The sequence below is a fragment of the Conger conger genome, chromosome 15, assembly GCF_963514075.1.
Source record: "Conger conger chromosome 15, fConCon1.1, whole genome shotgun sequence".
Taxonomy (NCBI): Eukaryota; Metazoa; Chordata; class Actinopteri; order Anguilliformes; family Congridae; genus Conger; species Conger conger.
The window spans coordinates 39,923,728-39,947,604 of NC_083774.1; the positions used below are offsets into that span (position 1 = coordinate 39,923,728).

Consider the following 23,877-nt stretch of genomic DNA (forward strand, 5'->3'; position numbering starts at 1 on the left):
CATATAGTCCACCCCCCCAAGGGACACAGAAGGGACATAGAAGCCTCTCGGGACAACTAAACCTGAGCGGAATGGACTTTCTTCTTTACTATTTCCTTGTCTTTTAATTCACCTTAGTTTCTTTATTGTAGGAATGGATTTTGTTAAGTTTTGTAAGGTCTTTTTGGAATATTTTGTAATCACTCTTTCTTTAAGTTTGTTTTCATTCTTTTGATGTCTTTGTTTCATTAGTTTAAGTTCTTGATTACATGATTATTTTGTGTTAATTCGTGTGTTTTAAAAAAAGAAAAAGAATTTTAAAATGTAAAGAAATGTAAAAACCAATAAAACCACTTTGATAAATTAATGACACAGATTCAGATTCAAAATAAAATGTTACCATTAAGAACTAAATTAAAAGCCGATTTAATGACTGGGACCCCAAAGGTCGGTAGATCGAATCCCAGTGTAGCCACAATAAGATTCCGCACAGCCGTTGGGCCCTTGAGCAAGGCCCTTAATCCTGCATTGCTCCAGGGGAGGATTGTCTCCTGCTTAGTCTAATCAACTGTACGTCGCTCTTGATAAGAGCGTCTGCCAAATGCCAGTAATTTAATGTAAACATCTGTATTTCGCCTTTAACCCACTGGTAACGCGTCGGCCCTTGGGCAAGTCTCGTTAGAAACGAGAAAGTATAGGTAGCCTACAGGTTGCTGTATTTTCACAAATACGACCGCTAAGGGACTCCCTATGTACCACATTGCCTTCGCCACGTAATCCGTGCTTCATTTTAATCTCCTATATAACCGTTATGAATCAATGAACGGTCACGACAGAGCCAGGGAAACGCTGCTTTTCATAGAAAATGTGGGTGGCTCTGAAAAGAGCCTTTGGGTTGTTCCAGAACGGAGTTATGATAAAAATAGTTTACCCACCGAAACCGTACAGAGTGCGACCCTGACGTTTCAGAGCATAAACTACATCCATAGCGGTGACGGTCTTTCTCTTGGCGTGTTCAGTGTAGGTGACGGCATCGCGGATCACATTCTCCAAAAACACCTTCAGGACTCCACGAGTCTCTTCGTAGATGAGACCAGATATACGTTTTACTCCTCCACGGCGAGCCAAACGACGAATCGCTGGCTTAGTAATGCCCTGGATGTTGTCACGGAGAACTTTGCGATGGCGCTTAGCGCCTCCTTTCCCCAGACCTTTTCCACCTTTGCCGCGACCAGACATTCTTTCAACCAATAGCGCAGAAAATACGATACTACCTTCCAGAGCCACATACATACGAATAAATCTGAACAAAGACGACCTGATTGAAGCCAATATCAACAAAGAGGCGGTTCTGCATAAAGCCCGCATCCAGCACTCCAAGGCTTCCAAGGGCATTTAACTGAATACCAAACTTGAATAAAGTCGCTTGAATAAAAACATTATTATTATTATTATTTTTTAAATCTTCTAATCAACAGGAATCACATGCTTCACGGGTTCTTAAAATTATGCAGCGATATAACATACCCTCGGAGGCAGGAATTCCCCAGTTGACCTCCCAACGTTCTAGGTCCACCGCGACACAAAAAACATGGCTTGGTGTTGTTTATGTGGCAAGTGTATAAGCACATTAACTTCTCGCTTTCTGCACTGAACCAACGGCAGAAATATACCACTCGTGAACCGTTCGGTCTAGCTGCATTCTTAGCTAATCTGCGAAAGTAAGTCAGTAAATCGTATATTTCCGAATGGTTTCACGTTGTTGTTTTCCAGCTTTGTGGGGCATTGCTACCACCAACTGGAGTAGATTGGAAATGTATTTCCTGTCCTCATGTGTAATATAAACTCAGTGAGCACTTCAATAGGTATTTATTCGACTTATTTTTTAAACTTCTACTGCTATAGCCTATCCACTTAGAGTTATGATGCGCTGTGTGTTCAGAGATGCTCGTCTGCATACCACTGTTGTAATTTGTGGTTACTTGCGTTACTGTCACCTTCCTGTCAGCTTTGACCAGTCTGGCCATTCTCCTCTGACGTCTCTCATTACTCTCATTCTGTCTGCAGAACTGCTGCTCACTGGATTTTTTCATTCCGTCTGCCACCAACAATCATACCGTGGTCAAAGTCACTTAGATCACATTTTTCCCCATTCGGATGGTTGATGTGAACATTAACTGAAGCTCCTGACCCGTATCTACATGACTGTATATCTTGCACTGCTGCCACATAATTGGCTGATTAGATAATCGCATGAATAAAATACATTACCATGTCCTTTCACTCTTCCATTGAATCCCATCTTCTGTTCATGTTTTATGAAATTTCTACCTTATTAATATTTAAACTCAAATATTAATTCTGTTTTCATTGTCCGATGACATAGAGCAGTATTATTTGAATATGGTGCAGTAATATTTAATCCTCATAATTTTAGTTCCTGATTTTGAATAAATGTGTGTGGTAAATACAGTGCACAAATATTTTTAGATTTTTTTGTTGAATTCTTAGATTTGCATTCAAACAATTCACAGGTAAATAACAGCGTTGCAGTGTAGGCTACTACATTTGTATATAAAACAAATGCGACTGGTGAACCTGTCGTTCTTGATATGCCAAATGTGAAATTATACAGCTATGTTCATTGTAATAAAGCAAGCATGCTGTGCAGCGCTATAATGAAAGGCGGGCAACAGTTTTTTCAATCTTGTATTTTTTGCACAACGACCCAATGGCCATTTAATTTGAATGTTCTTTGGGACACTTTCCCCACCTTGAGTTCACAGTGCTCCAGCCCCATCACTATTCTGTGCAAAGCCCAAGCCATTATGCAACCTAGATGCATCTCCCTGCTCCCTGAATATTGATATGCATTTGTACGACCTCTCATTAACAACGCGTTTTTGCCAACAGAACTGCTACTTACAGGTTTTTTTTTTCCGCAACATTCTCTGCAAACTCTAGATACTGCTGTACGTGAAAATCCAAGGCACTCAGCAGTTTCTGAGATACTCAAACCACCCTGTCTGCCTGGCACCATTAATCATTTTCGCAATCACATGCTTTTAGTTGCTGCCACATGATTAAATATGATTAAATGATTACATGATTAAATATTTGCATTAATAAGCTGGTGTATAGGTTAACCCAATGAGTGTATGTCATCATTGATAAGTGATTGAATATATACAAGGGCTGATCCCTTAACTGCCTGGTACGCAAACACCAAAGTTTTAAATTTGATGCAAGCTATAACAGGCAGCCAGTGGAGGTTGCTGAGCAGGGGGATGACATGTGAATATCTGGGAACATTGAATACCAGACAGGCTGCAGCATTCTGGATCAGTTGTAGGGGTCTGATGGCAGATGCTGGAAGGCCAGCCAGCAGAGAATTGCAATAGTCCAGGTGGGACAGGACCATTGCTTGGACAATGAGCTGAATGGAGTAGGTGGGTGAGGAAAGGTTGGATTCTCCGGATGTTGTACAGGAAGAACCTGCATGCCCAGGACAGCCTGTTGTCCATCACCACTCCAAGGTTTCTTGCACGAGGGGATGAGGTCACTGTGGTATCCCCTAGTGAGATGGAAAAATCGGAGAAGGGAGAGGTTAGAGCAGGGATGAAGATTACCTCCGTCTTACCTGGGTTGAGCTTTAGATGGTTTAGCTCTGGATGACTCTCAGGCAGGCGGAGATACGGGTAGAGACCTGTATGTCAGATGGGGGGGAAGGAGAGAAAGAGTTGGGTGTCATCAGCATAACAATGATATAAGATGCCATGAGCAGAGATAACAGGGCCAAGGGATCTTGTGTAAAAGGAGAAGAGGAGGGGTCCGAGGACTGAGCCCTGGGGGATTCCTGTAACAAGGGGGCGAGGGGTTGATACTCTTCCAGCGCAGGTCACCTCGGATGACCGGCCAGAGAGATAAGATTTAGTCCAGTCAAAGGCTTAATCTTAATGAATTACAGGATTACTGTAAAAAGAATATATCAGTGTCAGAAATAAGTAGACATAACATTTGAATTGTCTTTAAATCCGTTGTACTTGTCAATTCTGCACACTTGTGTTATTAGATAAACAACAATTACAAGGCAACCGCACATAAAAGGCATACAATAATAATAAAAACATTCCAGTAAAGAATCTGTATATTTTGTTTCAAGTATTGTAATGTAGAGACGCAGGCAGAGGTGTACTGTGATGTACAGATGTAGGGAGAGATTAAATGTGAGGTAAAAATGCAGGAAGTAAGTACTGTGATATAGAGATGTAGGCAGATATGTACTGTGATGTAAAGATGTAGGCTATGATGTACAGATGCAGCAAAGGTGTACTGTGCTGTAGAGATGCAGGCAGATATGATGACTGCGATGCACATATGTACTGTGATGTAGAGATTTACTTGTACTGTGAAGTAGAGAAGGAGGCAGATATGTATTGTGATGTAATGATGTAGGCTGTGATGCATTGTGATGTAGAGATGCAGGTAGATATACACTAACAGAACTTTACTTGGTAGGCCTGTATACCAGCTTGTTAATGCAAATATTTAATCAGCCAATCATTTGGAAGCAAATAAATGCATAAAAGTATGTGATTGTGATGTGAAATTTCTTTGACAAAAACGTTTTTGAAAAACCCAATAGCAGAGCTTCACTAGCCTGAACCGGAAGAGCGGAAGAAATAGACCTAAACATGAGCAAAATGGACATCTTTACATCTATACCCATTGGGGAAATTTTAGCCCACCTGTTTATCTGTTGTTACATTTTGTCAATTTTGAATGTTTTTTTTTTTTTTTTCCACTGCTTAATTTTTTACATTATATTACACGGTATTTAGCAGAATACTATATCTTCTCAGTTTCATTTAGTTAAAATAAATGTGTTAATTTAGATGGTTAGCCATAGTCCTTATGTAATTTGCGTTGAATATATTGAATGTGTTTAAAAAAGAAAAAAAGAAAAAGCTTTTTAAACTATAAAGAAAATGTATAACCAATAAAAACCCATCTTATCAGAGCCACATAATTGAATGTGTTTTTTAAAAAAATGTAAAGAAAAGAAAAAGAAACTGTAAAGATTCTTTTCAGAGCCGCCCACATTTTCTATGAAAAGCAGCATTTCCTTTTGTCTGTGGCATGCCCGTTTGTAGATTATAGAGTATATATATATATATATATATATATATATATATATATATATATATATATATATATATATATACATACAGCAATGTGTAGGCTACCTATACTTTCTCGTTTCTAACGTAACTCGCCCAAAGACCGACGCGTTACCAGAATGTTAAAGGCGAAATACAGATGTCCCCATTAAATAGGTTGTTTTATTGGTTATAATAATTTCTTACAATTTAAAATATTTTCCCTTTTTTTTAAAAACACTCAATAACACAAAATAATTTTAACAAAAACAAGCACAAATTTCAAAACTAGACAACAAATCTTATTTCAATGAGACATAACCTTAAACAAAGGTGTACCAACAGATGATTGATTTCTTTAGAAAATCATATCAAAACAAAAGGAAAGCAACAAAGTGGGTTTTTAAGAGAACTCAAAGCGGGCAAGAATATTTAAAAGGGGTCCATCTTGCTCGGGTTTAGCAGGTGTTGAGGACCTCTTGCCCCTCTTGGGGGGGTGGACTATATAACCAGTTCTTTCCAGTGGTCCACCCCCCACTTCTCTCTCGCCAGGGTCTTGTTGATATGGGCGTCCAACATCACGCCATCTTGGAGGAGGTTTTGAATCCTCCTCCGGAGAGTGATCAGGTCTACAGTTGTTTTTTGGTAGACCTTGATGTTCCTCGCCTCCCACAGGACCTGTTTCACGATGTTAATGATCCTCCACTGACGCTGGAGCTTGATGGTCTTGCATCCCCCCGGTGGACCGTAAAGGATGCCCTCAGCCATCAGGGAGGACCTTGGCAGGAACCTGCTTAGGGAGACAGAGGAACAAACAAGGCCCCAGACCCGCCTGGCCACAGAGCACTCCCAGAAAAGATGGTGAATGTATTCCGAGTCAGTGCATCCGTGGGGGCAGCGTTCAGTCAGGGCTAAGTGCCGGCAGTACATAAAAGTTCTTGTGGGGAGGCACCTATGGGCTGTTATCCAGGCAATGTCTTTTTGTTTGTTCGTTAGACACTTATGTGTCACATTTGCCCAGATGACTTGCGGGTCCAGGTCTGCCTTCTCCCTCGGGAGCGTTACAATTTGGCTGGATCTTAAATGAGCCATAATCATTTTGTAGCTCCACGAGGTTAGGCCAGCCCTGGGCAGACCCGTCCTGTAGGCAAAGTCCTTCAGGGCTCGGTAGACATAGGGGGGGTCGTAGCTATAGGGTATGGTGAGGTCCAGCACACCCAAGCCTATTGCTCTGAGGAAGGGGGTGGCATAGTACCTGGCAAAGGTACCAGAGGCCTTACCCACCTTCCCTACGTTCTGGACAAGGGTGGCCAGACCCTGCACCATAATGATGGTTACATTACATTACATTATTGGCATTTGGCAGACGCTCTTATCCAGAGCGATGTACAACAAAGTGCATACCCATAACCAGGGATAAGTTCGCTGAAAGACCCTAGAGGGAAGTACAATTTCAACTGCTACCTGTACAACAAAGATTTTTGAACAAAGAAACAAACAAACAGAGAAAAAGTGACCAAAGTTAACTATCCAAACACTGCTTACCTAGCCAACTAAAAATACCGATACACAAAGCAAGTCACAGAGACAACAATTAAGGTTCACAGGGAGGTAGGGAGGGATGGGGAGAGGTGCTGCTTAAAGAGGTGTGTCTTCAGCTTGCGCTTGAAGGTGGGGAGAGATTCTACAGTTCTGACCTCAACGGGGAGTTCGTTCCACCACCGTGGAGCCAGAACAGACAGTAGTCGTGAGCGTGAGGTGGAGGTTCGGAGAGGGGGAGGTGCCAAGCGGCCTGTGGAGGCTGAACGAAGAGGTCTGGCAGGGGTGTAGGGTCTGATGATTTTTTGTAGATGAGCTGGGGAAGACCCTTTAACTGCTTGGAAGGCTAGCACCAATGTTTTGAATTTGATGCGAGCCATGACAGGCAGCCAGTGGGGGGAAGTAAGCAGGGGGGTGACGTGTGAGTATTTAGGAAGGTTGAAGACCAGACGAGCTGCTGCATTCTGGATGAGTTGGAGGTGTCTGATGGTGGACGCTGGGAGGCCAGCCAAGAGGGAATTGCAGTAGTCCAGGCGGGACAGAACCATCGCTTGGACCAGGAGCTGGGTCGAGTAGGGGGTGAGAAAAGGACGGATTCTCCGTATGTTGTATAGGAAGAACCTGCAAGACCGGGTCACCGCCGCAATGTTCTCGGAAAGGGACAGTCTCCTGTCCATCACCACAGCGAGGTTCCTTGCACTGGGTGACGGCGTGAGTGTGGTATCCCCGAGGGAAATGGAGAGATCCAGATGGGGAGAGGTATTAGCAGGGATAAATATCATTTCAGTCTTGCCTGGGTTGAGCTTTAGATGGTGGTTGTCCATCCAGCTCTGGATGTCCCTCAGGCAAGCAGAGATACGGGCTGAAACCTGCGTATCAGACGGCGGGAACGAAACGAAGAGTTGGGTATCGTCCGCATAGCAGTGGTAGGATAAGAAAGAAGAAAGTTGAGTAGAAGCGGTTCGTTCTATAGTTTTAGAAAGGAAAGGAAGAAGAGATACCGGGCGGTAGTTCTGGATGATGGAGGGATCCAGAGTAGGCTGTTAAAGAGAGACAAGATGTTATTCGTCTTGGTCTGTGCCCTGCGGAAGAAGTATCGTGTGCACTTCTCATCCTCCTCGAGGCCCTGGAGTTTGGAGCGGAAGGTCTGTTTCTTCCGCTCTTCCCGGTAGAGGGTGGTGAGGCTCTGCCGAGCTTGTGCGATTTCGCTGCTAACATCCAGGCCTCGGGACTGGAGGAGGCTTAGTCTTTGGAGGGCAGCATTGTGGCGTTCAACAACTGCCCTCCTTTCCCTCGCCTTCCTCCGCCCGACTGCCCGGAAGTAGCCCCGCACTCGCTCCTTCACCATCTCCCACCACTCCACCGGGGAGTCAAAGAGATATTTCAGACTCACCCACTCCAGGTATCTTCTCGAGAAGGAGAGACGCACCTGGGGGTCTTGGAGATGGCTGATGTTCAGTCGCCAGAGCCCCTTACCCACAGTTATCGATTTCTCCCAGGCCAGGGACACGGTCACCATGTGGTGGTCCAAGAAGTGCGCCGCCTTGGTGGAATAGCTGTGCACCCTCAGGCCTGGGGAGAGCAGAAACATATCAATTCTGGATGAGGAGGAGCCGGAGGAACTCACAAACGTATGCTGGGGAGGAGAGGCGCCGCAGAGGGAGAAATCCTCGATGAGGGACCGCAGCAGGGTGCCGGAGCGATCCGGTCTTGGTTTGCTGCGGTCCTCATCTCTTAAGACACAGTTGAAATCTCCCCCTACAACGACGGGCATTGTACTGTGTAATATGGGTAGTAATTTTGTGAAAAGGGAGACTCTCTCAGCCATACTGGTGGGGCTGTACACGTTGACGACCCTGAGTGGGGAACCCCCGACATCGAAATCGGTGACGAGGATTCGCCCACTCTCCACAATATTGTGTGCTGTTATTTTGACAAAGGGGTTTTTCGTCAACGTGCCGACCCCATCAGCTCTGGCGATGTTAGAGCCAGACCAGAGAGAGTCTCCCATTCTCCATTCCCCCCCCAGAACGCCATCCAACTCCCGGTACGGAATGCCACATTCCTGGAGCAGGACGACGTCCGAGGGGATTTGGGAAAGAATGGAGAATACTGTTGAGCGTTTGTTTGGGTGTTTAATACTGCGAGTGTTGAGTGTTGTGAAGGTGATTGTATTTGTCATGAGTGTATTTCTTTTTTTGTGTATCTGCTGGACCGGAGTTGTTACTAGTGATTTTATGGCACATTTGGTCTATTGTGGAAAAAATTGTATCTGGGTTATTATGGCGCCTACTCACCCCCTGACCATGTGTGCCCATGGGTCTCCCCTCCTGACTGCCTGGGAGGTTCCGTCCTGGAGAGGTGGGGGCAGATGTTCTTGCCCCAGGCTTCCCCCCAGCCCCTGGAGGGCCCTGGGGGACGGATGATGTTACTGACCCTTTTCCAGAGTCTGGAGCGGGGCCTGGCTGGTCCTTAGTGGGTCTGGGGTGAAAAGTGCTGGAGGTGTGGTGACCAGTTTGTCTCGTTTTTGATGGTGGTGGGGTTGGTTTATTTGGGCGAGGTAGGGGATTTGGCCTGGCGGAGATTTGTGAGGTTTGCAGTCATTGATGGTAGAGGGGGCGTGGTGCTCCGGGCCCTGTTCGTGTACGAGAGGAGGCAATCACGGAAGAGATGCCCCCTCACCCTGCATAGATTACAGGGCCTCGGATCCCGGCACGCCCTGGTCTCATGCTCGCCGCCACACGACTTGCACTTGACCACTGTGCAGGCTGCGGCCAAGTGACCTAACTCGCCACAGTTCCTGCACAGCTTGGGCATGCCGTGATAAAACACCACACACGGTGTCTCCCCAGCGTAATGGTGCTGGGGATATGACATACCCCCCCCACTGCAGAGGGGTCAGGCTTGAGCTGGACCAGCCATTTCCTAGCCCCGGTCCAGACTCCATCCTCATCCAGGACCCTCCGAGATCCTGATTTAACAAGCCCATAACTGCCCAACCACGTACTCACATCGTGGTCCTGCACAGCTTCATTATAAAACTGTACAGTGACCACTTTATTTTCCATGTCGGACAGGGGCTCAACCTCAAAATTGCTGAGGGGGGCCTTGTCCTTCCCCTCTCTAAAGAGGTTCCAGAACCTCTCCAGGACATTAGCGTTTTTAAAGCTGATTTAAGAAATATCGGCGTTTCCTGGAACCTTCACCAGGCAGTTCAGGTCACCAGGCACAAAGCCCATGGCTCGCTGAAGGACTGCCCGACTAAATTCCAGGCGGGTCATACCTGTCACTCTCCTGTCCTGTCCACTCACTTTTGGGGCAGCAGCTCCATTTCCTCCACTGGTGGCAGCTGGCCCAGTGGTGCCCTCAGCGGCTGCACCACCTACCCCTTGCTCCACCAGAGGACCCACACTACTGCTGCTGCCCCCTTCTCCACTGGGCAGGAGGGTCATGCGGACGGCGTGATGTCTTCTGACACCTGGCTGGACTCCTGTCGCCATCCTCCCTCTCACTCAGGCCGGACCTTTAGCCGTTGGAAGAAAAAGCAGACACAGCGCTCAAAGATGTTGATCAAAGATCAGCTCCCCTGGTGCAGTGGCACCTCCCTTCTTGTAGAAGACGCCATTAAATAGGGTTTAAGTTATTGTCTTTTGAATCTGAAGGTGTTTGTTATGGTAACCTGCTACAAGGTCTTTAGTAATCTCGCTGTGTTTATTAGAGAAGAAGCTGAGCGACTTCAATGGAAGTTGCTGCAATAATCGCACCTTTGTCTTGGATATAAGGCTGTAAGAATTCGATCCGATGCAAAATATGTTAAATAAAAAGGCGATGCATGTTGCATACTAAACATACCTTTGACGTTTGTAGGACCACTCTTTTGGATTCCTCTACAGCCCAGGTAATTTGCAAAAATGAACACGTTTTTTTTGTAACCATTGTTTTAAGCAACTTATTGCTCAAAGTGATAATGTAACATACTTTGCTTTGAAGATAACTGAAAAAAATACATATTTCGAATTAATGAAACGTAATAAATGTACAAATAGCGGGTTTAAAGACTGCGTCCCTTTGTTCCGAAGGAGGACGGGCTTAAGGCATCAGCCAATAGTCTACCACAAAATTTGGTCTACGAGCGGCCTCCAATGAGAATCAGTCTAACGTCGCTCGCAAAAAGGGCCTGTATATTTGCATAGAGAGCTTTCATAATGCAGACGAACGACTATTTGTGTCTGTCTCTAGAAAAATGCCTGAGCCCCCGAAGTCTGCGCCCAAGAAGGGCTCAAAGAAAGCCGTCACTAAGACCGCTGCGAAAGGAGGGAAGAAGCGTCGAAAGTCCAGGAAGGAGAGCTACGCTATCTACGTGTACAAGGTCTTGAAGCAAGTGCATCCTGACACCGGCATTTCATCCAAGGCAATGGGCATCATGAATTCTTTTGTGAACGACATTTTTGAGCGTATTGCTGGTGAGTCTTCCCGCTTGGCTCACTACAATAAGCGTTCTACCATTACTTCAAGGGAGATCCAGACTGCAGTGCGCCTCCTTCTGCCAGGAGAGCTGGCCAAACACGCAGTGTCTGAAGGCACTAAGGCCGTCACAAAGTACACCAGCTCCAAGTAACCTGTGATGCAACAAATCAAACCAAAGGCTCTTTTAAGAGCCACCCACGTTTTCTATGAAAAGCGGAATTTCACCGTTTCTCTAGCATGTTGGTTTATTGCTAATCTATCGGTAGCTATTGCAAAGGCAGCACGGTGACCGCTTTAGATATTTTTGCGCTATTTGGTGCGCTGGTCATATACACATGCAGGAGGTCCCCAAGCAAGTCTGATCTTATGTTGAATCAAGTAGTGCTCCTTGGTTAGGCGTTCTTAATTGTGGGCGGTAGTGATGGGAATTCCGGCTCTTTTAAAAGAGCTGGCTCTTTCGGCTCCCAAGTGGCTCTTCAGATTTTTTGGTGTTTAAATTAATTCATTACCAAAAATAACGTAAAATTATATGTAAAATGAATTACTAATATAAAAACCATACATTATATCAAATGTTTATTATTTATATGGCTTATTATACTCAATAAGGAGCAGAGTGCTACAAAAAATAAATTATAAAGTACAAAAACAAAGACCCAACTCAATTAGACAAAAGGTCCAATCTCAGATTGTATTTATTAACTTTTAACTATTTACAGTGAAACAACATAGAGAAGCTTAGAGAATCACACTTTACAAAATAATAACACAATAAGGTTTTTGAAATAAACAATAATAATAATAATAATAATAATAATGACTCAGTGGGTAAAGGCAAGCACTTAAACAAGTAGAACAGCCTGGCACATAAATACATTTACATCAAGTAACGGTAATGCAGCCTTTAAAACCAGGAAAAAAACAACTTCTGTACCATACCTCAATATAGCAGTATTCAATATAGCTCAGTGCAGAGACACACACGTCACACATCGTGTAGTTGACCAATCACGTGCGGCTTGAACAGAAAAAAGAAAAAACAAAGCGGCTCCCAGGCAGGAGCCGGCTCTAAGAGCCGTTTCGTTCGCGACCGACACATCACTAGTGGGCGGGAAAGGCAGGGTAGAAGTAATGCAGGCTACGTTGGTGTATGGCGATGCATAAATACAATAACACTAGTTATGTAAAAAAACTAGTTGGCTACAAGCATATTTTAGAATGTACATTACACTTACGTAGGCTTTGTGACTATGGTGAACATCGTTTGAATGTGTAAATAAAATGCATTGAATTCAAATGACGTAGTACATGTACTATGATGTTGATATCATTCAATATGTTTAAATTTAAAATGCATTGTAATTAGATAACGATTGATAACGCTCTATAAAAATCCAATCAGTTGTGGTATAAGTATCCGTTTGACTGCTGCAATGAAACCCACCAAGAGACACTTCGTAGCCAATGTACCTTGAGAGATTTAAATGCGTTGTGCTAACATAAACATGAACCAAACAAACGTTTGTAGAAAACTCCCTGTTGAGATGAATATATGTGTAGCCGATTGTTTGAACAGCACAGGCATGATGCACAAATGTTCACATTATGTAAACATTGTTTAAAGCAAGGTATTGCTAAAAGGGAGAGTGTAATGTACCTTGGTTATAATGTAGGTAACAGCAGAGTAATCTACATTAAGAATTCATAAAGATTTTTTAAAAAGTGTAAGAATTAATTTCGCGCGAATTTTAAAAAAGTGAATTGTCTTTGTTCAAAAGGAAGACCGTTATTTTTGTATACCCGCCATATTCAACCAATACATTTAGTAAATAATTCCGTGGACAAACAGCTTCCAATAAGAAGTGGTCTGACGTCATCGGTAAAAAGCGCATGTAAATTTGCATAGATCGTTGGGCGGACACTTGAATTACGGGACGGGATCACGTTCTCGTCACATCATCGTACGAAATGCCTGAGCAAGTAAAATCCGCGCCCAAGAAGGGCTCAAAGAAAGCCGTCTCCAAGACTACTGCGAAAGGAGGAAAGAAACGCAGAAAGTCCAGGAAGGAGAGCTACGCTATCTATGTGTACAAGGTGTTGAAGCAAGTGCATCCTGATACCGGCATTTCATCTAAAGCCATGGGGATAATGAACTCCTTTGTGAACGACATTTTTGAGCGTATTGCTGGTGAGTCTTCCCGTTTGGCTCACTACAATAAGCGTTCTACCATCAGCTCAAGGGAGATCCAGACTGCAGTGCGTCTTCTGCTGCCAGGAGAGCTGGCCAAACACGCAGTGTCTGAGGGTACTAAAGCCGTCACAAAGTACACTAGCTCCAAGTAACCTGTGATGCAACAAATAAAACCGAAGGCTCTTTTAAGAGCCACTCACGTTTCCTATGAAAAGCAGAATTTCTTGGTTTTGGAGCCAACTACAAACTTTGTTGTGAGCGAGACAATGGCTGCTTCTAGGTCCAACGCAATGCAAACGCATTCCCCGGTTTTCCGGTTTCTATTTTTTAAAAGACAAATACAGACTACCGCCACCTGCTGGTGTGGAGAGTTATTACCTCCCGCAGGCGCAGAACGTACGTGCAACTCGGCCGTTCGGCGGACCGTCGTTGCGGTGTATTCGGCACAGCCAACATTAACGACGCGTATCGACGCGAGGCGATTCTTTTACCATTTGGGATTGAATCAAAATTGGTCTAACTCATGCTAACCATGAAAGGCGATAGTGTTTCCTGTTTGTTTCTATGCCATGTTGTGGTGAGTTCAGCAATCACTTCAATTAACTCACCAATGAGTGAGTTTCCTCACTTCTTTCAGAGTATTTCAGAGCCGCTTTGAAATGACAAGAGGGAGACAAGTGAGAAGAGAAATTTTGTTTTTTGTTTTTGTTTAGCATGACTATGAATCACTTGCAAATTGTATTTCACTGATCAACGGGGCTTAACCTGGCCTCAACCCTTCTATTGTGTTTGGGTCAAATTTGAGGTGTTATTTATTGCATATCTTTGTTTTTTTCATTGGAACAAGACTTCATATACTCAAAAACAGCTATATGAACACAACAAAACTAAATGTCAGCATTTTAGTAAATTCTGAAGGTCTCTTAAAAGAAAAGTTATATCTCTGGTATTATGGGTCAAATATGACCAGGCAGAGAATATTGTCTGTTGATAGTATGGCATGCATCATTGAAAAGTTCTGGGTAGCTCTGTGGATACAATTTGGGTCAAACAAGACTCTGGACACTGCACCCGTCCCTTCAGGGGAACAATTATTTTCTTGCAGTCCCTCTGGCACCCCCCCAACATTTATCACAGAATTTGGACACTGAAATTCAATGTTCAGTGTGAATATTGACCTTTTTTCAATTTTGACCCGTAACACCACATATGTTAATAATTAATAATATGAAGTTATAAAAAACCCACAAGCAATTTATGATAGAAAGTGGTTTCTAATATTAGTCTATTATAGTCAGATAACATAATAACCCATTGTCTTCACTATAGGAAATATGAGTGAATTTAAACCCTTTTTTTCAACTGAAAACAAGTGGTATATTGGTGATTGTATGCAGTGATTGTATGGTTATGAATGCATAATAAGTTAGTTGTAGGTGTAGGCAACTTTCTAACAGATTAGGAAGGTTAACCCTGATCTCATTTGTACGGTTTTCGCAATGGTTCATACATCCTTCCACAACCTGCCTTCATGAGACACATTGAAAAAAAAAAAAGAGTTCTAGGGCCCTGAAAAGTTTAACGCCACGATTAATACATTTTCCCAACCACTTCTCCTGTCTCCAGTGACACATAATCACTTGTTCTGTTCTCAAGAAAACCTTCCAAATGTCCATAACAAGACACACATCGTGAGTAGGCTTGTGTAACCTGTAAACTGCTGTAGGCTAAACTATGCGGTCCTACAAGATGAGAATGCGGCAATGGTGCATTGAGCATTTTGTGTTTCTTATGCATAGACTGATTTGTGCTGAACGCTTGGTGGAGAGGCTAGTTTCTTATGCATAGACTGATTTGTGCTGAACGCTTGGTGGAGAGGCTAGTTTCTTATGCAGAGTCTCCCTCAGCAGGTTCCTGCCGAGGTCCTCCCTGACGGCTGAGGGAGGTCCACTGGGGGATGCAAGTCCACCAAGTTCCACCGTCAGTGGAGGATCATCAACATCACCAAACAGGTCCTATGGGAGATGAGGAACCAAAAAATTACCGTAGACCCGGTCACTCTCCGACTTGATAGCGACTTGATCCAAAGCACTGTACAATTGATGCTTCTCATTCACCCATTCATACACACACTCACACACCGACGGCGATTGGCTGCCATGCAAGGCGCCGACCAGCTCGTCAGGAGCATTTGGGGGTTAGGTGTCTTGCTCAGGGACACTTCGACACAGCCCAGGCGGGGGATAGAACTGGCAACCCTCCGACTGCCAGACGACTGCTCTTACGGCCTGAGCCATGCCGCTCCCTTCTTTAAGTTTGTTTAGTTTTACTTTGTTGGCCTTTTGCCTCTTGTATTGTTTACCTTTAACTAGGACTTGAGTCAACTAGAATTTGTATTTGTCTCGGTACTGTAGTTCCTCAAGTATGGACACATTCAGTATGGTAGTTCCAGACTTGATGTATTGGACATATGTTCATGGCCTTACGAACAATCATATATGAACTGTTCCTTTTCTGACATGTTTCGTCGTTTGTTGTATGACATTGATGCACTGTTTTTATGTTGCTTTGGATAGAAGTGTCTGCTAAATATAATGTTGTATAATGTAACATACTTTCCTGTTTGTTAGTGTAGCAAAAACACACGTTACTAATTAGTCCTTGGGCCAAACCCCAAAATTGGACGATTTGGTACCATCTGGGTGGGAAAATTCTAGATGTGATTTTTTTAGTCCTATACATCCCTAGATTATGTTTTGATATGATAGACCTTTTGGTTTGGCAGCTTATTAGTGGTTATCACCTCCTAAAGGTATAGACTGCTTTCGTTCAAAACTGGAGTTTTGCCAAAAAAAGTCCCCTGCCATATTTTGCTCCCCTTCGCATGATTCGCTTGTAGGTCGGGCTGTGGGGGTGCTAGAGACATGTTATTGTGGTTATTGCGGCTGAGTCTCCTGAACATGTAGAGATCAACCCCGAGTCGATCAGACCTTCCTAGGCCGAGCTATGGTCACACCTACCCCCTACCGGTGAATGCGTTTTTTTTTTGCGGTTTTCCGGAGGTATTGTGCGGTAGGTGCGGGAAAGTTACCATAGCTCAGCGTAGGAAGCTCTGATCGACTCGGCGTTGGTCTCTATGTGTTCAGGAGACTCAGGCGCATAAAGAACATGTCTCTATCAACCACAGCCCAACCACAGCCCGAGCTACGAGCAAATAACGCGAAGGGGAGCAAAATATAGCAGGGGACTTTTTTTGGCTCCACCAGAAAAGTTAAAAAGGGTAAAACATTTTACCTAATAGATATCACCATGAAACTTCCTCAGTTGGTTACTTACATAAAGACTATTATTTTTTGTATTAAAAGTTTTCTGAATGTTTATGTTTAAATATGCAAATGATGCATTATCTACTTAAAATATGTGTTAATTTGCATAACTTTCCAGAATAGAAATCTAATCTGTAAAAAAAAATCTAAAAGTAATCTAAGCAAGCCCCCCTGTACAAACCTTTAGAATATGGATAATAACACATACAATACATAAACCCTTTTTGAAGGTTTTGTTTATGTCCAGGTTTCAGTTCAGTGAGTGAGTCTAGTGGCTGGTGACCGCTAGGACCATAGGCAGATGCCTTGTTGGTAAGTAATTTGTTCAAAGTACTTAAAACAAATAAAGTGTGTGTTTACCCCCTCAAATGAATTAATTTATCTCCAGCCAGATCCATATTTAGAGGTAAGTTACCTTAGGTAACTTTAGCTAGCAAGCTAGTTTAGAGTTAGCGGTAATGTATAGCTAGCTAGTTAGCTGGCTAGTTCATAACGGGGTCATTATTATGTTCCCTGGGTCCTATGTTCCCCTGTTTCCCGAAAAAGGGTCCTATGTTCCCTGGTTTCCCGAAAAAGGGTCCTATGTTCCCCTGTTTCCCCGGGAAAGACTGCCATCCTAGGTTTGGGAAATTTGCACGCAGCTGAACCACTGGATTTCCTAATCCTAGGATGGCAGGGGAAAGACTGCCGCCGTGGACTACCGTGTATGTCGTGATAAAATCATCCAGTTCGTCACAAAAACGCTGAATTCACCGGCGTTCAGTCTCTCAAAACTTCCATAACCAATACCACAACATAAATATAAGGTCTAAAAGTGACACAAATAAGCATAATACACATCGTAGCACTGCCCACAGCCTTCACAGCCTGTGATTTTCCACTCCTCAAAATCGCTTGGCGATAGTGTTGCTGGTGCCTTGATTGGCATGCACGCATTCACTGGCTGTGACACTGTCAGCGCGTTTGCAGGACGTGGGAAAGTGGGCACCCTCAAACAGTTGAAGTCAGACAGGACATACCAAGACGCCTTCCTTGAGCTCGGTCGTACTTGGGATGTCTCCGATGAGCTCTTCAAGAAGCTGCAGGAACTCACATGCCGCATGTATGTCCCCTCTACAAAAACGACATCTGTCAACCTTCTTCGGTACCAACTTTTCTGCACCAGACGTGGAGAGGTCGAGTCCAGCCAGCTTCCACCTTGTGAGGATTGCCTATTTATGCATTCCATTCGGGCCAACTATCAGGCTGCAATCTGGAGACGGTCTCTTCAAACCCAGCCATCTGTACCAAGCCCCAAGGACCATGGGTGGACCACAGATGATCAAGGGCAGCTGGAAATCCAGTGGATGCGCGGTTCCCCAGCACCAGATGCTGTCTTGCAGTTTCTCTCCTGCAAGTGTGTGAGGTCGTGCAAACCACCACAGTGCACATGTATCAACAATGGCCTGAAGTGCACAAACCTGTGCAAACTACAAACCTGTGTCAACCAACACAGTGAGGAAGAGCCTGCTGCACATCTGACAGACTCAGATGTGGATGATGATGCAGATGATGATCTGTGCTGAAATATACCCCCACCCCTGCTTCATCCCTTGGTAATGTATTCCTAGTGTTTCATATTGTGATCTTGGTCTGTGGTTGCGCTCCTGCCTTACTGTGTATTCTACTCTGTCCACAGGATCTTCACCTCCCTTCGTCTGCTGTGCACCAAATGTGGATTTTAATAAATGTTTCCACCACAAAAATAATCTCATCATGTATTGCTTTTGTCCCTATTACTTAATGAAGCATTGTGTAGCAATAGCAATCGATTGGTTTATAATATATTATGTGAGAAATTAAATGGGGTTGGACTTTTCAAGTAATCTATTGTTAGCCTATTCCTGCAAAACTTTTAATACAGTAAAAAGTACAAATAGTTTCTGGCATCCAACAGGTCAAGATGTGAATGAAGAGGTAACAGTGACACCTATAGTGGCCTGGAGGCTACAAGTAACAATTGATAAGTTATACAGTAGGGGCCTGTCTTATACACAATATAATAGTACTGCTTAAAGAGATGCTAGTGTGAGTGACTGGCACTGGAAAAACTTCATTAAGAAGATGTTGGTGTGCTGAAGAAGGGAGTCATGAGGCACTTCCACAGCCTCACAGGACGCTGTACTCTCTCTCACCAAGGTCAGAATGACCAGCTTATATACATCTTCCTCAGCCCTACATTGGTTGGACTGAACCATTATCCCAGGTACAGGGTAGGCTATACAAGAGGAGGTATCATAAATGTTCTTAAGATGTAAATGAAAAATATATTTTCAAACATTATATAGGTTGACTGTTGGGACTCCATACACCTACAGGTTTCACTGCCTTGTGGGCTAAATAAATGTATCTGTGGTCCGTGGATAAACCAACAAGGTCTATCACATCAAAAGATAATCTAGGGATGTATAGTAATTAATTACTGGCTTTATCCAATGTTGTGGAAAGATATGCAAATTAACACATATTTTAAGTAGATAATGCATCATTTGCATATTTAAACATAAAAATTCAGAAAACTTTTAATACAAAAAAATAATAGTCTTTATGTAAGTAACCAACTGAGGAAGTTTCATGGTGATATCTATTAGGTAAAATGTTTTACCCTTTTTAACTTTTCTGGTGGAGCCAAAAAAAAGTCCCCTGCTATATTTTGCTCCCTTTCGCGTTATTTGCTCGTAGCTCGGGCTGTGGTTGATAGACATGTTCGTTATGCATCTTCTGCGTCTCCTGAACACGTAGAGACCAACCCCGAGTCGATCAGAGCTTCCTACGCTGAGCTATGGTAACTTTCCCGCACCTACCGCACAATACCTCCGGAAAACCGCAAAAATGAGGCATTCACAGGTAGGGGGTAGGTGCGGGTAGGTGCGGATCTCGGGGTTGATCTCTACATGTTCAGGAGACTCAGGCGCATAACAATAACTGCAGGCTCATGTCTCTAGCACCCTCACAGCCCGACCTACAAGCGAATCATGCGAAGGGGAGCAAAATATGGCAGGGGACTTTTTTTGGCAAAACTCCGGTTTTGAACGAAAGCAGTCCATACGTTTAGGAGGTGATAACCACTAATAAGCTGCCAAACCAAAAGGTCTATCATATCAAAACATAATCTAGGGATGTATAGGACTAAAAAAATCACATCTAGAATTTGCCCACCCAGATGGTACTGAAAAATGGTTTGGCCCAAGGACTAAGTAGGCTGAATATGAAAAACAAATGTTGCCAGTAAATAATGGTGATTTTGCCATTAGACTTTCTTCAAGGACATGGTAACATTTTATTTTGAACCTGAGGGTGCTGGTAACAGTAACTTACTACAAGGAAAGCAAATCATTTTAAGCAAATCATTGCCGAAAGTGATAATGTTATAGACTTTGCTGAGAATGCAAGTAACTGTAAAAAATTACATTCAGAATTCATAAAACTTAAGAAATGTAAGGAATTTGGAGACACAGGGTTAATATAGCTATGATGACATAGATATGATGACAAGTATATTTAAATATAAATATAAATATAAATATAAATATAAATATAAATATAAATAAATATAAATATATATATATTGCAAATGTTTTAGGCAGGTGTGAAAAAATGAAAAGAATAAGAATGCTTTCAAAAATTGAAATGTTAATTTTTTTTTCTTTTTTTTTTTCTCAATGAACAAAATGCATGAACAGAAGAAGTGAATGATTTCCATCTTTTTTAAAGCATTCTTACTTTTTTTATATACTGTATATACATAGCGCTCGGTCGCCAGCGACGGAGTAACTCTCAGTTGTATAGTTTTTAAGGATGTCGTAATCGTTAATATACGTAACAAGTCGTTAGGAGACAGAAGTTGTAGAATTGTATCGCCAAGATAAGATTATATATATTGTTACGTTTTTCTCGATGGGAATTCCCATTGTTTCAAAGTTTCAGTCCCTTCTTTGTGGTGGACGCTTTTTGCCCGCGTAGATCAGCCAATAGAGTATACGTGCGGCTTCCAATAAGAATCGGTGTAACGTCGCAGCTAAGAAGAGGCAGAATATTTGCATACTGACCTTTTATAAAGCTGGCGCACGGATGACGCGGGAGTACTCGTCTACATTCTGGAAAGATGCCTGAGCCTGCGAAGCCCGCGCCTAAAAAGGGATCGAAGAAAGCGGTCAGCAAGACCGCAGCGAAAGGAGGGAAGAAGCGCAGAAAGTCCAGGAAGGAGAGCTATGCTATCTACGTGTACAAGGTCCTAAAGCAAGTGCATCCTGATACCGGCATTTCTTCTAAAGCTATGGGCATCATGAATTCTTTCGTCAACGACATTTTTGAGCGCATTGCTGGTGAGTCTTCCCGCTTGGCTCACTACAATAAGCGTTCTACCATCAGCTCGAGGGAGATCCAGACTGCAGTGCGCCTTCTGCTGCCAGGAGAGCTGGCTAAACACGCAGTGTCTGAGGGCACTAAGGCCGTCACAAAGTACACCAGCTCCAAGTAACTTGTGATGCATCGAATCAAATCAAAGGCTCTTTTAAGAGCCACCCACGCTATTAAAAAGCGGCATTCATTTCCTACTTTTTATTTTATTTATTTTTTTAATATAATGTACCCTATTCCGACTGCAAATCCATTTTATAATGGTTAGTATCCCGCTTTTTAGAGCAATTGGAATTGTATGTTCGATGAAGAAAAATGTCCTTGATCTCATTCTTTAGCTTCTGAAGAGCTGAAATGCAACTGAATGGCCTTATTTAATTGAACATTTTAATGACATTGAATCCATTATCTGTTATTTTCTATTTCTGTGTTATATTTTGGGCACGATAACATTACATGATCCACCAGTCGCTTACTCCATTTGGCCCCATGTGCTCATTCTTAAATTTTCCTGTCTCCTCTTCCTCATAGTTCCCACTGCTCCTGTCCCTTCTCTTCCATTGGATGTCATTTTGTGAGCATTGTGCAGTAATGTGTCCACATCATTTCAGATGTATATTGGTTCCTGATTTCAAATGAATGTCTTAGGAAGCTGATCTTTCCTTATTGCCTTTAAAAACATTTAAATACAAGTGGTGAACATAGCCTATATTAAAAATATACATCTATTTTTATATTTGTAAAAAAGCAACAGCATTACAGTGTAGACTACAACATTTATATATAAATCCAATCAACCTGTGACTACTGACTGATGGGCCCTCTGAAGGTATAAGCCTTTTGTCAGATGAACCTGCCTTTCTTGATTAATCAGCCAATGTGCCAAATGTGAACTTATACATCTATGTTCGCTGTAATAAAGCAAACATGCTGTGTGCAATGTTTTCATTAAAGGCGGGCAACAGTTTTTTGCAGTTTGACACAATTGGCACAGAATTCAAATATTTATTTGGCCTTCATCCACTGTTCTAGCCCCATCCCCATTTTACCAGCTTGTTTAACCTGCCAAACGTATAAGATTATTTGCTGTGATTGATTACATTTCTGTTACCATTCATTAAATCGTAACCATAACACCAGACCTATCAGTGGAAGATGGGCTCCCAGTCCACCTGGATTCCTTTCCGAGATTTCTTCACATTGTGTTTATGATGCTGTATATGTTAGGCTATCAAATAAAATTCAATTGAAATAAACTGAATGGCTTTCCAGTCTGACCTAAATGAACGCTCTTGGTTTTTCACCTTGTTGCCGTTGTCTTCATGTACAATTTTATTTAATTGACGCTTATGTGTAAAAAAGCTAAAATGACTCCTGTCACTCAAATTGGCCTATTAATGGCAGACGAACTCATATTTATATTAAAGTAAGGATGCACGCTAGAGAATAAGGGAATCAAAATCACCAACGTCGGACACGGTATGCGAAGATGAAGTAGGCTACAATAAGTCCGTAATTGTACGTTCCTGAATTGATGGCTTTGTTCATTGGTTTAACATCAGTGCATTTATTAGTGAACCAGTGCAGCGGCTTCACCCGAAAAAGAAAAAGAAAGGTACCCTGTTCAGACAAATTCCACAACCTACGATGACATTTGCAACTATCAGTACACAACCTGAAAAAATGCAAATACACAAGAGAACGTGGAGACATTTGCTGCTCTAAGAAATACGTAGGTGGCTCTGAAAAGAGCCTTTGTCGTTTGGATTATGTGTTCAAACCATCTTAAGCGCGCTCTCCGCGAATGCGGCGGGCCAGCTGGATATCCTTGGGCATGATGGTCACTCGCTTGGCGTGAATGGCGCACAGGTTGGTGTCCTCGAACAGACCAACCAGATATGCCTCACTGGCCTCCTGCAGAGCCATCACAGCGGAGCTTTGGAAGCGGAGATCGGTCTTAAAATCCTGAGCGATCTCTCGCACAAGGCGCTGGAAGGGCAGCTTGCGAATCAAAAGTTCAGTAGACTTCTGATAGCGGCGAATTTCTCGCAAAGCTACAGTGCCAGGCCTGTAACGATGAGGTTTCTTCACACCGCCTGTTGCTGGCGCGCTCTTACGTGCAGCCTTAGTGGCGAGCTGCTTCCTAGGAGCTTTGCCACCGGTAGACTTACGTGCGGTTTGCTTTGTTCTAGCCATTGCTTCTTACTTGAATACTGGTTTTCGGAATCCGATTCGGACCCCGGCATGCGCCTTTAAAGCATACCATCCCGGAGCTGATTGGATAGGTGTTTATGGATGCTCATTGGCCCTGACCCTGCCTTCATTCCCCGAGCCTATTGGATGTTTTCCTCAACTTCCTCTGCCGCCAAACATTTCAAATGTTCTCTTACCGCCTGAATTTAAAAACAATAATATATTTTTTATTATTAATAATTCTAATGAAGCATCAGCCTTTCACACACGACTACGGTGATAAGAAACAGTGTGGAATGAGGGACAGATTGATAATGTCCATTATTTATACCCTAGCAACGTAACATCCTAGCAACGTAAAATGTATATTAGTCATAATGCCTATATAAATGTGATGGAATGATAAAAAGACACATATCCGACAAGGTTGGTGTGTTAAATTTAGATCAGTTATGACATCAATCGATTGCATAACTAAAGCATGGTTATAAGTGCACCATGCTCAAAATCATCGCGAATAACGGAAGGTCGAAGGGCACTCTTTTGTCGCGGAATTTATTTACAAGACAAAGTGAGATATGAGGCTATATTGTGATTGTAAATTATTACTGCATTACTTTAAAAA

General features: G+C 43.0%; 4 protein-coding genes across 5 annotated transcripts; 3 read left to right on the forward strand and 1 right to left on the reverse strand.

Moving 5' to 3' along the window:
• Positions 1–896: 896 nt before the first annotated feature.
• Positions 897–23,255, reverse strand: LOC133111217 (histone H3). 2 transcript variants are annotated; one of them, XM_061221407.1, is made up of 3 exons: positions 22,927–23,255; positions 15,601–15,615; positions 897–1,219 (listed from the first exon to the last, which is right to left on the reverse strand). In XM_061221407.1, the coding sequence occupies exons 1-3, from the start codon at positions 23,253–23,255 to the stop codon at positions 907–909; spliced, it is 657 nt and encodes a 218-aa protein (XP_061077391.1). In that variant the 3' UTR covers positions 897–906. The 2 variants fall into 2 exon arrangements, with proteins under 2 accessions (XP_061077391.1, XP_061077392.1); XM_061221408.1 differs by lacking the exons at positions 897–1,219; positions 15,601–15,615 and having other exon boundaries at positions 22,845–23,255.
• LOC133111247 (histone H2B-like) lies at positions 10,921–11,302 on the forward strand. Its single transcript, XM_061221433.1, has one exon. It carries the CDS (start codon positions 10,921–10,923, stop codon positions 11,293–11,295), a length of 375 nt encoding a protein of 124 aa, XP_061077417.1. The 3' UTR covers positions 11,296–11,302.
• On the forward strand, positions 13,108–13,545 carry LOC133111241 (histone H2B-like). The gene has a single exon (XM_061221429.1). The coding sequence runs from the start codon at positions 13,113–13,115 to the stop codon at positions 13,485–13,487; it is 375 nt and encodes a 124-aa protein (XP_061077413.1). The 5' UTR covers positions 13,108–13,112; the 3' UTR covers positions 13,488–13,545.
• On the forward strand, positions 20,805–21,224 carry LOC133111249 (histone H2B-like). The gene has a single exon (XM_061221436.1). It carries the CDS (start codon positions 20,806–20,808, stop codon positions 21,178–21,180), a length of 375 nt encoding a protein of 124 aa, XP_061077420.1. The 5' UTR covers position 20,805; the 3' UTR covers positions 21,181–21,224.
• Positions 23,256–23,877: the final 622 nt, after the last annotated feature.

Bases quoted from the DNA above. Each gene is read 5' to 3' on its own strand.
- LOC133111247 (XM_061221433.1), top strand. From the start codon at position 10,921: ATGCCTGAGCCCCCGAAGTCTGCGCCCAAGAAGGGCTCAAAGAAAGCC.
- LOC133111241 (XM_061221429.1), top strand. From the start codon at position 13,113: ATGCCTGAGCAAGTAAAATCCGCGCCCAAGAAGGGCTCAAAGAAAGCC.
- LOC133111249 (XM_061221436.1), top strand. From the start codon at position 20,806: ATGCCTGAGCCTGCGAAGCCCGCGCCTAAAAAGGGATCGAAGAAAGCG.
- LOC133111217 (XM_061221407.1), bottom strand. From the start codon at position 23,255: ATGGCTAGAACAAAGCAAACCGCACGTAAGTCTACCGGTGGCAAAGCT.